General features: G+C 38.9%; 1 protein-coding gene across 1 annotated transcript; it reads left to right on the plus strand.

The window, feature by feature from the left end:
* Nucleotides 1–15,033: 15,033 nt before the first annotated feature.
* On the plus strand, nt 15,034–17,353 carry LOC113652431 (ras-related protein Rap-2b). Its single transcript, XM_027161480.2, has one exon. It carries the CDS (start codon nt 15,327–15,329, stop codon nt 15,876–15,878), a length of 552 nt encoding a protein of 183 aa, XP_027017281.1. The 5' UTR covers nt 15,034–15,326; the 3' UTR covers nt 15,879–17,353.
* The last annotated feature ends 4,087 nt before the right edge of the window (nt 17,354–21,440 follow it).

The following is a 21,440-nucleotide window of genomic DNA, read 5'->3' on the forward strand; positions in this document are numbered from 1 at the left end:
AAATAAAAAAATCGGCTCGATGGTGGTGTGGTCTGATGTTTCTTCAGCTCCTCACACACAAACACGTATTTTTTACTAATAAATTTTCATTCAGAACTTCAAAGAATTTCCATCTTTCCTTTTTCATATATTTTAGCAATGAAATCTAAAGATGTTTGATGAGTTAACGATAAGTTTAGCAACTTAGCTAGCTAGTGTAATTTTTGAAAATTAGCTGGTTAAATTAGCCAGCTAATTAAGCTTCATTTTGTTGCTATTGAGCTTTAGCATTCGTTCCTACAGAATTATTAAACATTAGCTAAGCCAAAATTCAAAGTGTAGGTCTGTCCGATTTAGCATAATATTTTCCTCATGATCAATTAGCAAAGCTAAAAATTATCTAGCTTCTTCATTTCTGCTCATATATATTTTACCTATCAGTATTCTTTTACTTGTTCATCTTTTCCGATGTGTTTAAATATGCCATGAAGCTTAGAAGGAAAAAGTTGAGATCACTAGTGCTTCTGGAAGGAGTGTATAGTTAGCTAGCATAGTTAGCTTGAGTTGCTCAGTTGGCAGTGATACTAACTCAAATCCTAAAACCTTGACATGTCAATCATATGACCAATTTTTTCACAAGTTTTTGTGTGTTTATCTAGTTAGCGGTTCTATATAGATTAAAAAAAAAAAACACCCACAAGCAACAAACTAGCAGTGAGACGAGCGACTCCTCAACTGCTAGAGTGTGAGTAGGGTTGATGATATAACACTGTGTCTATGTTCAGAGTAATTAAGCACAATATAATGACATCAGCTATTATCATGGTAAGTGAATTAACTTGGAAACGTGTTCCGGCCTCCGCTTTTGGCGGGAAGAGAGGCAGAAATGATGAAAGGATGAAGAAGAAAGTGAGCTGGGCATGAACAAGCACTCGGTGGCACAAGCCCAAACTCGACACACCACAAAGGGACCGCATTGTTCTTGAAGCACAGGCTCGGCAGTCACAAAGCTGAGGATGAGAGCTGAGTGTCACAGCTATGTGATTGTCAGGGTTCTGTCCAAGACACGAACATCAAAACGCATCCAGATGGAGACCAAACTTCGGACACAGGCTCTTTCACACGTCCGGACAATGCTCGCCTTTTACGCCTGGCATTTCATAAGCATTAATAATACAGTGAGAGCAGACTGGGGGTCACTCTGATTCCTGCTCTGAGAGCCTGTGTTAGTTACAACGCGTGTAGGCGGTGCAGCTCCATGCCAGATTGGCCCAGATGTTACACACTGCTGTGTGCAGATGTGCAGCTGGAATGCATATCTGCCTGCTTTGAGACTTCATGGATAGAGAAGGATTTGGAGCAGAAATACTTTACAAAAAGGGGTTATTTTTACAGGATAACAGAGTGCATTTAAAGTGCAAGCCCTCGAAAATCACCTCTATGTTGAACGCTGCAGTCTATTCCAAGTCTTGAACAAAAATCATGTGCTTAAATGGTCAGAAAAGTTAGCTTTGAGTGCTAAATCAGTAACCAATCCAGATCACATCTTTATCCTAATTCTATATTTCCAGCATCCGGGTGCCTTGAGGTGAATCAAGTTAGTTGTGAGACAGTAAATGAAGCAGTTATCTGAATTAAGACTAGCCAGAATTAGCCAGTTAATCTGAATGCAGTCTAAAATGCAGGGAAAAATGTTGTCTTTTTAAAGCTAATATTGTCGTTGTTATTGAGAGAAAAAAGGGCGCAGACTGGGATGTGGGCCATCTTCTGAAAATCTCCTGTGTGTAGAACTGAAGCACTGAGTCAATTACGGGACATTGAATATTCTTCTCCTGTACGAGGTCTAGGAAGTCTTATAGCTGATATAATAACATTATCGATCAGGGTAGGAGCTTGATGGTAAAAATGCAGCTTCAATAATTAAATCATTAATTCTAAACGCCACCGGTGAAAGCGGCTAAGCACTAGCTTTAAAGCACTTACCTACTTTCCAGCGTTGCTCAGAATGATCAATAAAGAGTTAAACGCCATGTGAAGATTACACTGAGTGCACTTTTACCTCAACGAACCTCGGACCTTGCTTTCTGTCTCCACGCGGCTCACCTAAACGGATCAAATGCTGAGAGAGATGTTGGATTTGATATGGAAGCAAAATGTTCTTCCTGTATCGATCATGTCGCTGTTAGCCGTTATTACATGGAAGCTAAAGGGGGGAAAAACATGAAGAGCAGGAAAAATACAGGACGTGAATATGTTGTCGAGGTCGGACGTAAAAGTGCCGGAGTGGGGACAAGTTTTGATGTTTGGAGCAAAACCACTTAACACAGGACCATTAGCACAGTGATGGCCTTAGCGCTGTAAATTAGCTTTGGCTGAAGTGCAGGGATGCTTTTTCCTTTTACATTAGTGCTAAGAGTAAAACCCACAGAGACTATCACACAGCAGAAACTACAGCCTTCAAGATTAGCTACTAACATGCAGGAATGTAGGGAATAAGTCTGCCTGAAAAACAGTTAATCAATTAATTGTAGATGCTTGTTTAACATGTAATTCCCAAATAAGATTTTTTTAATGAAATAAAAAATATGATTGATGTTTTCTGTCATAATCATAGTACTTGCTTTAGGATTGATGTAACGTGTTGCTGTACTGTTGTCTCTATAAGAAAGGTTTGGGTATTTTTCTCTTTTTTCCACAGGCTTTTTTCAAAATTTGAAACTTTTACAGTGTGATTTGATACAATCTGAATCGACCCATTCAGTATTGAAATCGACTCGTACAGTGTAAAAGCGACTCGTACAGTGTGAATTAAATCCTTCAATGTTGAATTGACTCATACAGTACCATCTGATTCGGCTCATACATTGTTGAAGCGACTCGTACGGTACGAATCAAATCCTACAGTGCTGAATAGACTCATACAATCTGAATCGACTCAAACACCCTTGAAGCAACTCATACGGTGTGAATCAAATTCTACAGTGTTGAATTGACTCATAAAATCTGAATCGACTCATACACTGTTGAAGCGTCTTCTACAGTGTGAGGCAAATCCTACAGTGTTGAATTGACTCGTACAATCTGAATTGACTCACACAGTGATTAATTGACCTACACAGTATGAATGACTTATTTAGTGTTGAATTGAGAAATACGATGATGAATTGACTCGTTCAGTGTTGATCCTTACAGTGTTGATTCAACCTTTACAGTGTGAATGAACGCATACAGCATTTGATTGACTCTTGATTCAGTCCATCTTTTTTTGTCTTTTACCAGTGAAGACGCGTATGGAATGATTTTTGAATAAATGCCTTTTGCCATTGAATGCCTTGAATGATTGAATTGATCACGATAACATATTAGATAATGTGTCACAACCTAAATTTTAAGAAAAGAAAAAAAAATTTTTTTTTGATTTTGTGTTAATTTCTGTGATTTCAAAATAGGACTGATTTATTATTGTCTGTATTTACTACCATATTCAAATCTCTGAAGAACATTAGGTAGAGCGATAGTGCTCATGAAGTCGGTTCATAATACCGATGATGATGATCATGATGATGATGATGATGACGATGATGATGATGATAGCTGCCTTTGCTAGGCTGTTTAAGAGCTTGATCTGACCCCAGGTCACTGAGGTGGGTGGAGGAAACCACACAAGCCACAGCATCCCATCAAAGCCCTGAGCACCAAGTGGTTGCCATTATAGTATTTACTCTAAATGATGATGTTTAGCCACCAGCATGACTTGGCCTCTGTATTTCCTGCTGCTCTCTGTACTATAATAATACATTACAGTCCTGAAACAGCTGTGATATTTACATTGTAAGGATTTGTTCGTATTTATAGATTACAGTGATCCAAATTGCATCCTCATGTGTGATGGAGCTGAAGAACAGCGTGCAGTTTTAGACTTCTATGACCAAAACTATAGCAAGTGTGGGACAGAAAACAGAAAAAGTGTCACTCATCAGCTATCTGGAGATTAAAGATTTGAGGAAATTTGATTTAAGTATTGATAAAAACTCATGCAGAGATGATTCAACTCCTACAGCAGTGAAATGACTCAAACGGTGTGAATCGACTCATACCATGTTGAACTGACATGGACATTATACATTACAGAGGAATCAACCTGTACGGTGTGAATTGACTCATGCAGTGTTAAGTCGACTTGTTCAATTTTGAATTGACCCATACAAGAGTGAATTGAACAACATGAATTAACTCATATATTGTTCAGTTGACTCGTTCAATGTTGAATCGACTCATATAGAGTTGAATCCACGTGTTTAATGTGATTCACTTCATAGTGTTGAATTGATTTGTACATTGTGACTCAAGTCATGCAATTTTGAATGGAATTGTACAGTATTGAGCTGACTTATTCGCTGATGAATCAAACAGGTTTGAGTTTAATCGATTCATGAACCGCTGAATCAATTCATACAGTTCTCATATCTACCGGTACAGTATTGAATCAATTCATACAGTTTTCCAAGTGTGTTGATTGTGGATTTTTTTTTGTTCACGGGTTTTATTTTTTTGCTTCTGTTAATATTTGTAATTTTTTTTAATATTTTTAAACTCATACAGTATTGAATCAATTCATACAATTTTCCAAGTGTGTTGATTTTGGATTTTTTTTTTTGTTCACGGGTTTTATTTTTTGCTTCTGTTAATATTTTTAAACGGATCTCATTGATTTATTTTGTGCTTTTTTGATCATTTATTTTCACATGTGGTTTCTAAACATGATTGCATTTTCAGATGCGTTATATTTTTTTATTTGATTCATTTCATTCCCCTGAAGGTTCCTTTTTTAGATGTGAATTTTCTTCTTACCCAAGTGATCGCATACAACGTCACGTGTTCCACGTTGTGACCTTTCAGGGCATAACAAAGTGAATTCTGTATCATTATCACATGTTCTTCACATGATATTTTCTGGGGAGCTTCAGATCGCTCAGCATGAATGGAGACTGCATCAGGACTCAGAGCTGGAGCTGAATCTGCATCATGCTGCTCCTTCAATGTGCCTGGAATCATTTTTGAATGTTTTCAAAGATTTTTTATTTAATCTCTCACCACACACACACACACACACACACACACACACACACACACACACACACACACACACACACACACACACACACACACACACACACACACACACACACACACACAAATTCAGCCGTTATGACAGGAACAAGATGGATGGAAATAACTGAAGAAGGAAAGAGGAACCAAGAGACAAATGCAGCCTTCTGATGAAATAAAGACCAGCTTTTTACTGGCTGTCAGGTGTTTCGCTGAAAGTGAAATGTGAACACATTTTATAGAAGCAGCTCAGATTTTTATTATTTTTTTCAGCTGCCACTCTGAGGTTTCAAGATTATGATTAATGTGATTTTGTAACTGTTCTTCAGAAGACACACGTCTGCTTTGTTTGTATTTTGAGCACCATGATATCTTGTCATGGCCGTTCACCATAAAGGCAGCAGGAGATTGAAACACAGCCAGGGTTATTCTCAGGCACCGAGAAGTCTCTGTATCAATTTACCAGCACTGCCTTTCTTTAAATGGAGACATTCCTCCAGCCTGTAGCCTGTAGCACAGCTAACACACCCCATTACTTCAGAAGCTCGGTCCAAAAATATACTATTAATTCAGTAATTAGTGTAGCTGGCAGGCTCATGTTTGGCTCAGCAGCATAAGAAGGCATTAAATAAGCTTGTGAATCTAATAAATAAAAATTTTCAGAGTTGAAAATTAAATATAACTTTATCAATTTAGGCTCTGGACTTTTAACCTTATTATCCAGAAGCTGCTTGGATTACAATATTACATGACACAGAGTGCAAAGCTTTAAAGTTCCTCCTTGTTTTGGAGGATAAAGCAGGGATCTTTGATTCATTTGTTCAATAATTGATGAAGTGCAATTAAAAATATCAGCTTAAAGGACAAAACTCCAGTCTCTTTGGCACCCAAGGTTTTGTTATCCATCCATCCATCCATCAATTCATCAGACTGGCATCTCACCACCATGTCGTCTATTGTTCCTTATATATAATTTACTAATTGTGCCTTAATAACCCTTTTTACCAGTACGCTGTGTTTCTTTCTACTGGAGGACATTTTTAATCAGTGTAAACAAATGAATGATGTTGCATCTGTGAGTCTGATCTAAAGTGATTCAGGACTTTCAGTCTTTCAGTGTGAGACGTGTGTTTTTCCATCTGTTGATAAACTTACACTGAATTTTAGTAGATGAAGATAATCACCTTCCAATTTTAGATGCTGATGAACAAACACTTGGAGCATCCCAGGGAGCAGAAATGGGTTTGATATCAACATTTACCTTGAAGATAGAAAGATCTGTGTGTTTATTTATTTATTTATTTATTTATTTATTTATTTATTTATTTATTTATTTTTTAAAACTATCCGATGAATATATCTCCCTTAGTCGTCTAGAGAAAAACTGAAATACTGATGAAACACTACAAAGTCTTGAGTGTCTACTTTGATATGAGCTTCATATTAACACCTCTGTGGAGTGCGACATGACAAAGACGTTCAGTACTGAACATGAACACAACCAAAATGGAGGAAATTCTATTATTTTGTCCTCTGAGAAAAAAAGAGTTTATAATGTAATCTGAGTCCAGCACATTTTAGTTGATTTCTCTGCTTCTTTTCAGCACATTTATTAATCCCGCTAATTAACTGCTGAGCGAGATGAATTGTTTCGCTGCACCGAAGACTTTCTATTTTCAAAACATTTCAACAAACTTCTCCCATTAGAACACCATCTCCGTCTCGGAGCCATTATTTTCTATGCATGACTGATTTTCTGTTCATCATAATGGCATTTTATTTCTCATGCACATTTGCAGCTCATTAACTCACTACAATGTTTGGAGCATCATAAATGCAGGAGGTGGAGATGGTCCATAAAGCATTAATAAGTAAATGCATACGGTAGATAGATAAATAATTGATGATGAGATCTTGCTACGCTTTTATTTGTGATCTGTCGGGTGAACCTGAGCCTCTAATGTGTTACACCAATGGATGATTGACCCACTGACACTTAGATTTTTATTTCTCTTCATCCAGAAGCTTACTAGTTATATGAGATTGGTTATATGCTGACGCTCGCTGTTTAAGAGGAAACAGTTGTGGTGTAGATGCAACAAAACAGGTGATTTTTTGTCACAACTGATTCCTCGGTAACGTTCTTTCAAGAGTCCGTAAAAGAATTGCATAGAAAAAAATTCAGAATTCTTAGATTTAAAGTTGCAATTGTGAGATTTAAAGTCAGAATTATCTTTTATTATTTTTAAAACGAGGTGGAAAAAAAGGTTCCATAGAAAACTGTATATGAAATATATAATTATATTATATTACATATTACTCTAATGTACTGTGCACATCTTCATTTTGGAAGCTAATCAAGTAATCTAAGTAATCCTATATTCTCAAAAGTATTGGCACCCAAGGAAAATGTACAAAAACACGATTATCTATCTATCTATCTATCTATCTATCTATCTATCTATCTATCTATCTATCTATCTATCTATCTATCTATCTATCTATCTATCTATCTATCTATCTATCTATCTATCTATCTATCTATCTGTAGTCTGTGATGTTTTTTTTAGCCAGACTATCCCTTTAATCTGTGAGCTCAGTTAGAGTGTTGTGGTGCCGATCAGCACGGCTCTGATTCCACATGACTATAATGAGAGTGATAAATTATCCAAGAGGACAGATTGCTGAGGGGGCAGGAGACAATGGAAAGAGAGAGAGAGGGAGAGAGAGAGAGAGAGAGAGAGAGAGAGAGAGAGAGAGAGAGAGAGAGAGAGAGAGAGAGAGAGAGAGAGAGATGTAAAGGGACAGAGTGGGAGAGACAAATCAGGGACAAGACAAGAGATAGAGGGACAGAGATAGAGGGACAGAGAAAGAAAGAGGGACAGAGAGAGATAGAGGGACAGGGAGGGAAAGAAGTCTTGTCTCTTCTCCTCTGTGTGATTAATGAGCTGTATTAACCGGTGGCAATGGGTTCTTCCTTGTCTCTCTCTCTCCCTCTTCTGTAACTCTCTCAATCTCTCTTATAGTCTTCCTCCCTCAGACCGCAGATGTTCTTTAAGAAGGTCAGCCAGACGCACAGGAAGTTTTAAAAGAAACAGAAAGTTAAAGAGGGAAAGAGGAAAAGGGCCATAAGACTTCTAAATAGACGGACTACACACACACACACACACACACACACACACACACACACACACACACACACACACACACACACACACACACACACACACACACACACAAATTGTGTGTCATTTGAAACTGTGAACTTATGCAGTGAACTGTTTCTGTTATTTGACATTTAGAGTCACAAGCCGCACAACACAGGCCATCTGTCTATCTTCCCTCTTCTCTATCTATCTATCTATCTATCTATCTATCTATCTATCTATCTATCTATCTATCTATCTATCTATCTATCTATCTATCTATCTATCTATCTATCTATCTGTCTGTCTGTCTGTCTGTCTGTCTGTCTGTCTGTCTTTCTGTCTGTCTGTTTATCTATTTGTCTGTCTATCCATCTGTCTGTTGATCTGTTTGACTCTCTCTCGTTCTGTTTCTCTTTCTGCACTCATCCTATTAATGGCATTAAAATGGATTTTTAACCCTCCTGCCAAACTGTGTGTGCGTGCGTGCGTGCGTGCGTGCGTGCGTGCGTGCGTGCGTGCGTGCGTGCGTGCGTGCGTGCGTGCGTGCGTGCGTGTGTGTGTGTGTGTGTGTGTGTGTGTGTGTGTGTGTGTGTGTGTGTGTGTGAGTGCGTGTGTGCGTGTGTGTGTGTGTGTGTAAGTACTTTGATTCATCAGACTCAGCAGACCGCAGGACGGAGTTTTGGTGAGCAGCAGCTCCCCCTACTGACGAATCCTGAGAAAGACATTTTAATGTTCGCAATAAACAGTTAATCTGAATGTAAATGTTTACCTTAGAACATGCAGTGAAGATAATGGACTGTTTTCTCGGTGGACTTTATGCGTCATTAAAGTGTCAGTCTATCTATGTCTGTCTGTCTGTCTGTCTGTCTGTGTACTTGGCTATTGCCTGTATTAATTTATTCATTCATTCATGTCTGTCTGTGTACTTGGCTATTGCCTGTGTACAGACAGACAGACAGACACTTGACCTACTGACTGACTCATTCATTCATTCATTCAGTCAGTCAGTCAGTCAGTCAGTCAGTCAGTCAGTCAGTCAGTCAGTCAGTATGTCATCTGTCTGTCTGTGTGTCTGTGTGTCTATTTGAACCATTTCTTGAGACACTTCTCTGTATTTCTGTATTTCACCAGTAAGAGGCGCAACACTAATGCCAAAAGCACATTCCTTCATTCCTCCATTCATTCCTTTGACCCTTTTAACCAAAGCAATTTAACAGTCAGTCAGTTCAGAGGTTAAAGGTCTTTCTTACAGTCTCAGGACTGTCTCACTCTCAGTCAGCACTGGAACTGAAGACAATAGTACAGAATGTCCACTGCTCAAACGTAAACCTCTCAACCTTTCACTCAAGCAGTCATACACACACACACACACACACACACACACACACACACACACACACACACACACACACACACACACACACACACACACACACACACACACACACACACACACACACATTGCTGGAATGCATTATAAAATGGATTGTCTTAATGGCAGCCGTTTTAAACAATGTGTATATCACTGGGTGTATGACCATGTCATATTCATTACCCAGCCTCACCAGCTTCAATAATTGGTTTCACATTTAAGACCTGGTGAATAATTAAATATTTTCTCTCTGTGTGTTTTAAGGACACTTAAGCCTTCTAGCCATCCTGTCAGAGCGGAGATTCCAGTGCGTAATTAACCATCACACAGGGACGCTGCACAGCTCCACAGTCAGCTGTTAATTAATCAGGTAAAGGCAACATTATTATTTTAGTGTGTGTGTGTGTGTGTGTGTGTGTGTGTGTGTGTGTGTGTGTGTGTGTGTGTGTGTGTGTGTGTGTGTGTGTGTGTGTGTGTGTGTGTGTGTGTGTGTGTGTGTGTGTGTGAAGTCATTTAAGTTTAACCACTTCAGAGACAAATCAGGACAATTAACACCTTTAACGTTCATCAAAGCCAAGATGTGGACGAGACACCAATGAGATTGTCATTGATTTCTGTCGGTTACTTTACTGCAGCTTTAAAGGCTTGCTCTTACAAACACACACACACACACACACACACACACACACACACACACACACACACACACACACAGACACACACACACACACACACACACACACACACAAACACACACTTTCCTGGGGCCTTTCCTGATAAAACGCTTTATAGACAGGGTTGAGCTAAACCTTGTTTAACTCCTACAGACCTGATTTCCTGTAAAGAACATATAAGTAATTAATACAATAATCAACACAGACATGATTGTGTCATGGTTCAGGAGATTAATAATCATTAACCTCGGTTATGTTGTTATAAAGCAGATATAGTGAACTTATATATGAGTCATGTTTCGATATTGTTCCTAAAAATTGTTCATTTTATTGCATTTATTTTTTAATTCATTCCTATTCTTTCATCTTTGTTAGGATTCTTCTCCATTTATTAAAACCAGCACTTAAATGTCATTTGAATAACACTAAATTGTTGTATATTTGATGCACCCTTGCTACATTTCTACAAAACACTTAAAAGACTGCAACAATAAAGAGGTGTGAAGCCCTGAAATCCATTCAGGATGGGATTTAAAGTGCGAGAGCTCAATCCGCATGTGCAGTGTACGAGTCTACGACTCTCAGGCCGAGATGTGACTAGGGTGTCATTCTCAGGGTGATGGGAAGAAAATGACCAAAACTTATTCCTCACTGGTGAAAATGCTTTGTGATGATCATGTTTGTCTTACAAAGCATCCTAACTCATGCTGAGTAAGGAACAAACCACTCAGGCTGTATGAAGTTATTGGAAATGAATCAACAACCTGGTGGTGTGATGCATCTTGACGCCCAGCCCAAGTTGATTCTTCTCCTTGAACAGTATGTCACATGTCACTTATTTCTCCAACCTTTTTTTTTTATTAAAAAACACCACATTGTACTTTTCAGCCATTTTTAGTTACATTAAATGCTTATATATATTTATTTATTAACACAAATCCCATAGAGGCTTCACCATAGAAGAGCTGTTGCTATAGAAATGCAAATGGCAATAAATCAACACTGCTGACCAATCATATTTCAGAATCTGTGTCTGAGTCCGTTTTGTACTTTGTGTTTTTCGTTTTTCAGCATCTGCACTGGCTAAGATGAACATCAGGCAGAAATCTGGAATTAATAAATAACACATGAAAATCTCTAGCACGTTACACTCCAGGCATGTGAGATCTGAACCCTCGGGCTGGGTGTGTACGCTCAAGTATGGCGAAACTCTGGAAATCATGCCACGTACATTTCTGCTGATGTTTCTATCTTACTCAGAGGAACATTACATTTAGAATAAAAGTTCAGTCTTTCATAAGATAAACAATTAACCCAATACCGAGAAGTCCAAAGGTGAAGTCAGATCTAGAGACAAATTAGTCACAATGGTATATTGACATATTGAAGGAAGGGAGGGGCTTGATAAGAAATAAAAGATCATAATAGTGTGTGTGTGTGTGTGTTTGTGTGTGTGTGTGTGTGTGTGTGTGTGTGTGTGTGTGTGTGTGTGTGTGTGTGTGTGTGTGTGTGTGTGTGTGTGTGTGTGTGTGTGTGATGTACGGAAAGTGGAAGTGACTCAGCTTTGAGCCACAGGTTGGTAGATATTTATAGCCCAGTTGCTTTCAGTACACCTGACGGTGCCTGGATTGGAGGTGAATAATAATGTGATCCAGCTACAGAGGGGAAATCCTGGGTGTGAGAAGAACATTTATTCCATTCTGTATAATGACTCATGTTACACATTGTTCATTTAAGCATAAAATGTTCTTATCCTGGATCAGAATTTTAAATGAAAAATAAAATGATTGCAAAAGGTTAAAAGTATAACCAAACGTCACCAGGTACCTAAGACGTCTAAAAGGTATCGTTTGTCTTAAAGACGTGTGATATTCTGTGAGATTTTATTAATATGATAGTTTTCTATTCGTAAGGTACAGGTAGATTAGGCAGATATAGCATTGAGATGGATTTCACATTGTTTTTAGGTTCAAATAAACACAAGAATTAACACTAAACTGGAACTCGATGAGCAAAACACCTGTTGGTGTGACCCAGGCCTCAACATAACAGCAGTAAACTTTAGCAATTACAGTCATCTTTTTCTAAAATAAAAAAATAAATAAATAAATAAATAAATAAATAAATAAATAAATAAATAAATAAAATGCAATTGTTGAAATTACCTAATGAACAATTAAAAAAAAAAAATAATCATATTTTTGACCCTGTGATTTAGGCTGCTTTTTATTATGCGATTTTCTGACTGATTACTGAAATGCATATGAAAAGAAATGAAATATTTTAACTTATTTAGATTATAAAAATAATATATAAACATATGTAGATATGTAAAACTTTATAATTAGGTGTTCAGTCGTGTCTGTTGTCATTCATTCCTCTTCACTAAGCACTTTATCCTGGTCACGGTCCTGGTCATGTGATATCTATGGTCAGTGTCCTGGTCATGTGAAGTCTATCCTGGGAACACCGTTGTGTGAATGGAATACACCCTGGATGGGATGGGATGGCAGTCCAGCACACACACACACACACACACACACACACACACACACACACACACACACACACACACACACACACACACACACACATACATACACACCTAGAAGAAGGTTATCTTATCCTACAGACGTTTTCTGGAATTGAGAACAAACCAAATAACATGGAAAAAAAGTCACATGACACACTTTTCGGCAGCAGAATAAATGTTATTTATTATAATTTATTTATACAAACTAACAGAGCAATTAAGAAACTAATTCATTATAATATAAGCAAAAATTATTAATTAATAAACATAATAACACATCATATCATATAATGACGCATATATTCTAATTTGCCGTCAGGTCTGTTACAATAATTGTACCGATAATTCTTGCACAATATGATGACGCACGAGCGGTTGAGACACGCACGAACAAGGCGTGGTGCGCGAGCGGAACTTCTCACTGCTGCGGGAATTCTGCGCCTTTAAGAAACTCTGCGTGACGTCTCGAGCTGTGCGGCTTGGACAGGGGCGGGGCAGGAAGTGTGCGTTACAGGGTGAGTCCCAAACCGAGCAGCATACAGACTTCTACTCTACACAACAGCCACATGTACAGACATGTCTTTAATGTTATGTTTTCCTTAAGTGTTAAATCCAAAAAGGTAGCATGGGCTGTTGTATTCATTATACTAATTGTCAAAACATACTTAATACTTAGAAATAATTTCTGCCACAATTTACTGCTAATTAGAGATAGGGTTAAATATGTAAAGTACATAATCAGAATCAGGTCTGCGCTGAACTCAGAGTTTACGATAACCCATTATTTCCTCAGGAGCTTTTGGTTGCACTATTATAAACTTGTAGAAAGGACGTTATTTACATTTACGCTATTTACTGTATTGTGTCACAAACGAATATGAGGTTCCCTTCTGAGCCTGGTTCCTCTCAAGGTTTCTACCTCATGTCTTCTCAGGGAGTTTTTCCTTTCCGCTATCGCTTTGGCTTGCTCATTAGGGATAGGGATAAATATATAGTTTGAAATTTGAAATTAATATTTAAAATTAATTTTAAACTTTAATTGTATATATTAATTGATTTATTTTTATCTTTATTTATTATTATTATTATTATTATTATTATTATTATTATTATTATTATTATATTTATTTCTTTTTCTCTCTCCTGTTTCCATACTTCTGTAAAGCTGCTTTGAGACAATGGGAAATTGTTAAAAGTGCTATACAAATAAATTGAATTATATATAAAAAATTTAGAGGAAAACAAGTTAAAAATACATTGTTGTTTATTGTGTTTTGGCATTAATTAATCTGCTATGTAATGTGCTGTTTAATATATAATGCATCATAATGACATAAATGACCTTATATACAGCAAATTAGATGTTTTATAACATATGACACAAAGTGATCGTGAAGTGGGTGGAGCTTAAAGACTATCTATTTTCTGATTTTTTATATTATATATTAGATCTGAAAAATTGATTGACCGAAATCATGATTTTTACCTGTAATGTGTTGACTTGTATAAATCTGACATCTTATCAGGTTTGCCTCAATTTTATACGTCTGGAATTACGGGATTGAACCATGTTGAGCATCCACATCATTTCCATATTAACCACATGAGCATGACCAACATATTTGCCTAATTAGACCACAATACTGGATGGAGATTTACAGTATATTCAGATCTGTAATCAACAAGTCAGAAATGATTGTGTTGAGAAAAAACTGACACGAGGAAGAAACCTTGACTCGAAAACAAACCCTTCCTCTTTTGTGTGACAAGATGTTTATCTGTGTATCCTATAAATGTGACATTACTTCTTTCTGTAAGTAATACATTTATTTAAGAAATAAAAAAAGAACCTATCACCTTAAAGTATCTTTATTTGCCATTGATCGTGGTCGTGGTGGTGGGGGAGGGGTGTTTAAGGTGTTGGACTACTGATCTGAAGGTCATGAGTTTGAATCCCAGGTCCCCCAAGGTTCCACTGCTGGGCCCTTCAGCAAGGCCCTAGGTTGCTCAGTTGTATAAATTGAAATAAAAAAGTGTAAGTCATTCTGGATAAGTGTGTCTGCTAAATGCCAGAAATGTAAATGTAAATAATGAATGCATGACTAGTTTGCATGTTTGTCTGTGACGTCACCCGGCGTCACCTAGTAGCTGTAGTTAATTTCCCCTGAAAAGAATTAGCAACTGTGTAAAATAAAAGGCTGCGTTTGATTTGGGACGCACCCTCAGTGTGTGTGTGTACTGATGATCACTTCCTCAGAGAGAGAGAGAAGGAGAGAGAGAGAGAGAGAGACTGTTGGCACATTGAGCTCCAGAGTAAAGGCTGATCATGACAGGTTTCTAATGCACGGCCTGGACGACCGGACAAACTGCACCGCCCGGATCCGACGGTAAAGCCTGCGGTAATCGCGGGAAGGAAGGACGGACAGACGGCGGTAACAGAGGGCTGTAAGACCCAGCAGGGGTGGAGGAGTTAAGGCGACAGAGAAAGCCAGAGTGAGAGCGAGAAGACCATGCGAGAATACAAAGTGGTCGTGCTCGGCTCCGGCGGTGTGGGTAAATCCGCCCTGACCGTCCAGTTCGTCACGGGCTCCTTCATCGAGAAGTACGACCCGACGATAGAGGACTTCTACCGCAAGGAGATCGAGGTGGACTCGTCACCGTCAGTGCTCGAGATCCTGGACACGGCCGGCACAGAGCAGTTCGCCTCCATGCGAGACTTGTACATCAAGAACGGCCAGGGTTTCATCCTGGTCTACAGCCTGGTCAACCAGCAGAGCTTCCAGGACATCAAGCCCATGCGAGACCAGATCATAAGGGTCAAGCGCTACGAGCGGGTTCCCATGATTCTCGTAGGAAACAAGGTGGATCTGGAGGGTGAGCGGGAGGTGTCCTCAGTTGAGGGCAAAGCGCTGGCTGAAGAGTGGAACTGCCCCTTCATGGAGACCTCGGCCAAAAATAAAGGCTCAGTGGACGAGCTGTTCGCGGAGATCGTACGCCAGATGAACTACGCCGCGACGCCCAACGGGGACGAGCAGTGCTGCTCTTCCTGTGTCATTCTCTAAGCGCTCGGATTCGGCTGCTTCTTCATGTCGCTTTGGTTTTGTTTTGTTTTTGTTTCCCCCCCCCCATTTTGCAGTCGCAGCCACGAGCGCGCGATCAATAACGTGACTCCGTGAGACTCCATTAAAAACGGGAAGTTTGAGCAAAAACAAAAAGGCGAGGGAAAAAAAAGATCCCTGTATCTCTCTAAAGAATCCTGGTTTCTGGTGTTAAATGTCATCAGTATTTAAAAGAAAGTCCTATGTTTTCTTGCACATGCGCAGTACGAGCACGAGAGAGAAGGGAAAAGGTGCATCAGTGTTTACAATGACACAATACTTGAATGTTCTGGGACTGACACAAAACAACCCAGGTGTTATATTTTTTTTTGTACTTTGTCTACCTGGTGCCTAGCTTATGTGGGGTTTTTAGTTGCAAAACTTTTTTTGGGTTGTTTTGGCAGGATATAATAACTGTATCCGTCTTTTTGGCCTGCTTTTGCAGTATCACTTCCGGTTTATGGAGATGCGGATCACACTTATTGGTAACTAGTAGCATCTGGTAACTATGGAAACTAAACGACGTCTTCGAGCCGGAAGTAGTTTGAGTTTTTTGTTTGTTTTCTTTTTTTTCTTCTTTTAATAATGTGATGTCCGGGGTCTCGCGAGGATAATAATAAATAAACACGAACTTCACTTTAGGGTCAACTTTAGGAAGCCAAATGGCGTAATAAAAGGATTACGTTTTGCTGCACGCGACGACTCGAAGGATCTGCAAAAAAACACACACTTGGGATTCTTTCCGTGTTGTATTTTATTTAAAAACAAACAAAAACAAAAAAAACGAAAGGAAAGAAGAGTCAACGGAAGTTGTGACAATTCCGAAACCACGCCACAGCGACTTTTGTTGTTGTTGTTGTTTTTGTTGTTTTTTTTTTCTTTAACTCAGCGTGCGCGAGGACCTTACTGTGGTGACGTAAGGACGTCGTGATGACGCCGTGCGTCGAGTGCCTTCCATTTTTAGTGCCAACCTGAGAAGGTCTGAGGAAGTTTTATGGCAAAGTACTTAAACTGTTTCACTTAACAAAAACACACACAAGGTGGTTATAAAAAGTGTTTGTAACGCCTCATGTCAAAGGAGTCATGTTCTTTTGGCTCACAATTTGGCCTTTAGTTATGTTATGTTGTTTTTATTTTATTATTATTATTTTGTTTACTGCCCCTTTCCTTAAAGCTGGTCTATTTTTGGCCAAATAGGGTTTAAATCTCACAGGTACTGGAGCTGTCTGAGCTCCGACTCATAACCATCATCCACTTCCTCTTGACCAGCTTTGTTTTGTTTTGGTTCATTCTTTTATTTTAATTTTTTTAACACAAAAAAATGTGATGTATCATTTGAAATTCTAATCCGATTGTACGGTTGAATGCAGGTCGGCTTTTTAACAGCTGTTCTGAATGTTTAAAAAGACTTTTAATACAAATTGCATTTTTAAAAAATATACCTAGCGTTTACGCTCTTTTCTCGTTGTATGTTCACGACTCGTCTCTCGTCTCAGAGGAGATTTGGTTTTTAAAAGATATGACACATAAACACCGCTTTGTGCCAATGAAGAACAGGAAGTGTGATCTTGTATGACGAAACCAAAGCAGAACTTGAGTATCTCCCTTTTTCCGTTGTCTCTTTTTCCATTGAAATCCATGTACGTTTCCAGATCGTCTCTCATGATGATAACTGGTTTTAAAACGTATTTGACGCTCGGCTGATCGATCCAGATGGTCGTGATATGTAATGGTTTATTATAACATGGTTAGTTCTGGATAGAAATGAAAGCTGCCTGAGTAATGCTGTCCGTCTCGGTCTATTAGCTACTTTAAAGAAGTGAGGTGTAATCATGGCACTAAGTAGCATGCTCTGATTGACAGGTCTGCTCTCCAGGGGGAACGAGCCTGTCTAATGCACTTTGATGCAATTGTAAACAAGGAGTAATGTAGTGTAGTGCGGTGCTCGTGAAGACACTTTGCCACACATGCCTGAGGTCATGGAGGAGCAGGCGTGTCATGTGACCTTCGAATGCTCTCAGCCGGAGTAGAGCAGGAGTCGCATTCCACAGCCGAGGGCGTGTGGTGGAGTAGAAATTGTATCTGGCTGTGAGATCTGTCTTAAGCTGGTTTTTCACACATCAGACTTGTCACACATATCATTATTTTTTGCTATGACATTTTACCCATATTGAAGATCCACTAACACTGAAGACCGACCTGAAGTTCTTTTAAAGTCCTGCTAACTCTCCGTGAGATTCTCTACAATCTAACAATCTGATCTCTTTTTTAATCCAAGTTTTGTTTAAGTTTACTGAGTTTCACAATATACAGTGCTCTTGTTCTATTTGTGGCTTTTAGGGCTTTCAGACAAGTGTCATGAATTCAGAAAGGTCTCTCATTCTCAAAGATCTTTTCTTTGCACTTTGCGGTATGTAGAACAGTTATAGAAGCGAAATGATGTACAATCTCAACCTGATGTGTCCTAGATTGATGTCGATTCCCTTTTGAGTCAGGTTTCTTCCTCGTGTCGTCTTGGGGAGTTTTTTTCACCACCGTCAACTCTGACATCTGGATTTGTGATTTTATCTAGTATTAAACTTGCTCTAAAACAGCTTTTAGATGTTAATAATAATGTAAAAAAATATGATCATTGTAGAAAATTCCAGAACAGCCATCAGTTGTGTTTGGTCATAACGGCTGACTGCGTGCTGTATGTTACGCGTTATCAAACCTCTATCTCGCTCACAAGTAATGAATATTTTCACAATGTCTGATTTTCATCTGTGAAACTAAATCTAGGCTGAACAATCCTGCTGTTTAAACCCAGCTCTGTGTTTTGTCTTTATTTTTTTATTTTTTTTATTTTTTTGTTACATCATAATTACATGTGTGTGAGCTATCCACATTCCTTCTCTCTCTCTCTCTCTCTCTCTCTCTCTCTCTCTCTCTCTCTCTCTCAGAGCTCGGTGTTAGAAGAGAGTTTTGTTTTTTTCTTCTCCAAGCTGCTGGAGTCTAATAGCAGTAGTGGGTATTAAGCAGAGATAAAGTGCTTTCAGCTCACACATGAAGCGTTGTGAGGTTTACAAGCTCTAACGTGTTGGTGTGATGGTGAATCACTCCTGTACATGTTGCGTTTGCCCCCTGAGGGTGAAAAGTATGGAAGAACCAGCATGGCAGCGAGCCTCTGCTGTGATAGAGGAAGTGCACGCTGGCTTTTTATTTTCTTATCATCAACATTCTTTCCTGTTGATGGAAAAAGGTGTCGCATGTGATGTTGTTTATATGAGTTTCTCTTCATTAGGTTCTGAATTTGTATATTTGTCTCCTTGTGCATAACGATACCCCCCGCGTGCTTCGTGAGCTGGAGATATCTTTCTTTCTTGTCGATGTGTTTATCAGGCAGGGTTTCCTGTCATGGTCCTTTTTCTCTTTTATGCAATGGTTTTACTTCCTCGTACAGCTTTATGTTGTTGTTGTCATCGTTTTCTTTTTAGACACTTGTTCATAAACAGGAAGTGGCAGTGAGCTCCTCAGGTCTGTTGGTGCCTGTGTCATGTGCCTCTCTTGGTGGAGACATGACAGCCCGGGGCTCGTGTGTGTGTGAGAGAGACAGCGTAAAAGATTCCCATGTGATCCTCGTTAGCGTCCTCAAACCCATGACCAACTCTATTGTTTTTTATTTTGAGGCACAAACTGTAGTTCAGTTTTGTTTTTTTTAGTAAATCTTCTCAGCATTTTTTTTTCCATCAGTATGACGCACGTCAAAAAGTTCCCGCTAGTTCCTATTAGCTTTCATTAGCACGTGTCAGAGCCACACGTCTGTCTGTATCATGTGTCCTACTGGTTCATATTGATTTGTGTAGCTTTGTGCTTAAAGCAACACACTCTAAAAGACTTAAAGCTTCAGAGTGCTTCGGCTTTTAGCTATAGAGCTCTGGCGCTAGCTCTCAGTTGTGCGAGATGCTAGTTGTGTCAGAGGAAGTTTTCCAGCCCAACCTGTGATCATGTGGGTGGTGACTGTGGGGGGTGTTTGTGCGTGTTTGTCTCGGTTTATTTTCCAGAGTTTTTGAGTTCGGTGTATATTTTGAAGCTCTTTTTCTCCCTAAGGTCAGACCACAGGGTTCGAGATGACGCACGTCACCTCAGATCTAGTTCAGCGTCTGTTTCATCAGGGATGATGCAAGTTCATTTTCTCAAACTGTAATTAAAAGGATTTCAATAGTATTTAAATACTTTATATTAACGATCCTCTAGTGCTCTAGTCCTCTAGTTTCTACTGTTACACACATCATAGAAAATGTTTTTTTACTTCAAGGAAAATGTTCAATTAAGTATTCTAGCAGTGAAATTTCATTCAGATGATTTTAGAAATACCCTTAGCCCAGTGTTTCATATAATGATTAATGATGATAGAGCCATTCTGGGAAAATCATAACATTACATTGTTACAATGGAGGAAAAAAGCACAAAATGCAAAAAGAATGCAACGTTTCTATCGTTTTGGCTAGTATTTATCGTATTATAAATGCAGATCTACACCAAAAACCAACAAAAGCGTTCCATGAGGTCAACTATTTAAGCTTAAAAAGCATCCAGAGGCTATAAATCAGTATGTTAGAAGAATGACACCATCAACTTCAGATTGTCCCCAGTCAGATCTGGTTTTCACCAGTCTAACATAGCGCACACACAGTTGAGACTCTGTTACAGCAGGAGCTGCTCACGCCTCAGGCTATGGCAGCGGCCTGTGCTGGGAATAACCCGTTAAAGATTCTTGTCATTTTTCAAATTGCTGCCGCTCTGCCGTCTGGGCTTGTCTCTGAACCGCACTCCAAATGCGAGGTTTCCATCCTGGGCAGAGGGGCCTGTACAAACACAGCTGAGTCGGACACCGCCCTGACACAAACAACATGGCCGACTCCCACGGTGCGAACCAGAGTCCGATTATAAAACACACTCCTGCTTTGTTTGAAATATCGGCACCGTTATATTAAAAACAGGATCCACACCTTAGTCCTGTGTTGTGTTTCACCCTCTCTGAAACCTTTACCTATATTCTCTTAGCAGTGTATAGAAGTTTGTTAACAGGGTTTTGAAAGCACAACCTTCTATTTATTTCCGTCCCTAAAGTAATGACCTCACTATTAGTTCATTATGATGGGAAAATTAGCTGAACCATGGATGAGTCAAGGAAATACTCTAGAAGTATCCATCTGTATTTATTTATGTAGAAATATAAAGTATCTCTTCCTTAGCTCCTTCAAGGTTTAGTCTGGGGTGTTGTTAAGGTTCATCAGATGTATGTCCTCTAGTCGTTAGTCCTGTATTTTGTTTTCTTTTTTGTATTTACATTTTTTTTCAAAAATTAGAAAGTAATATTGTTGGAAAAGACGAGTTTCCACTCTCCCCATAATACAAAATCTAATCAGATTAAAAATGTGAATACGTTCATTTTTCTCCACAAGAATCCATCAAATCGACTTTTAGCGCTACAATTGCTTCAAATGTATGATATAACGTCCCATAAACAATTCTGCTATCGTG

The sequence above is a fragment of the Tachysurus fulvidraco genome, chromosome 13 (genome assembly GCF_022655615.1).
Source record: "Tachysurus fulvidraco isolate hzauxx_2018 chromosome 13, HZAU_PFXX_2.0, whole genome shotgun sequence".
Classification (NCBI taxonomy): Eukaryota; Metazoa; Chordata; class Actinopteri; order Siluriformes; family Bagridae; genus Tachysurus; species Tachysurus fulvidraco.

Coding starts and splice junctions, on each gene's coding strand:
- LOC113652431 (XM_027161480.2), top strand. CDS start 15,327: ATGCGAGAATACAAAGTGGTCGTGCTCGGCTCCGGCGGTGTGGGTAAA.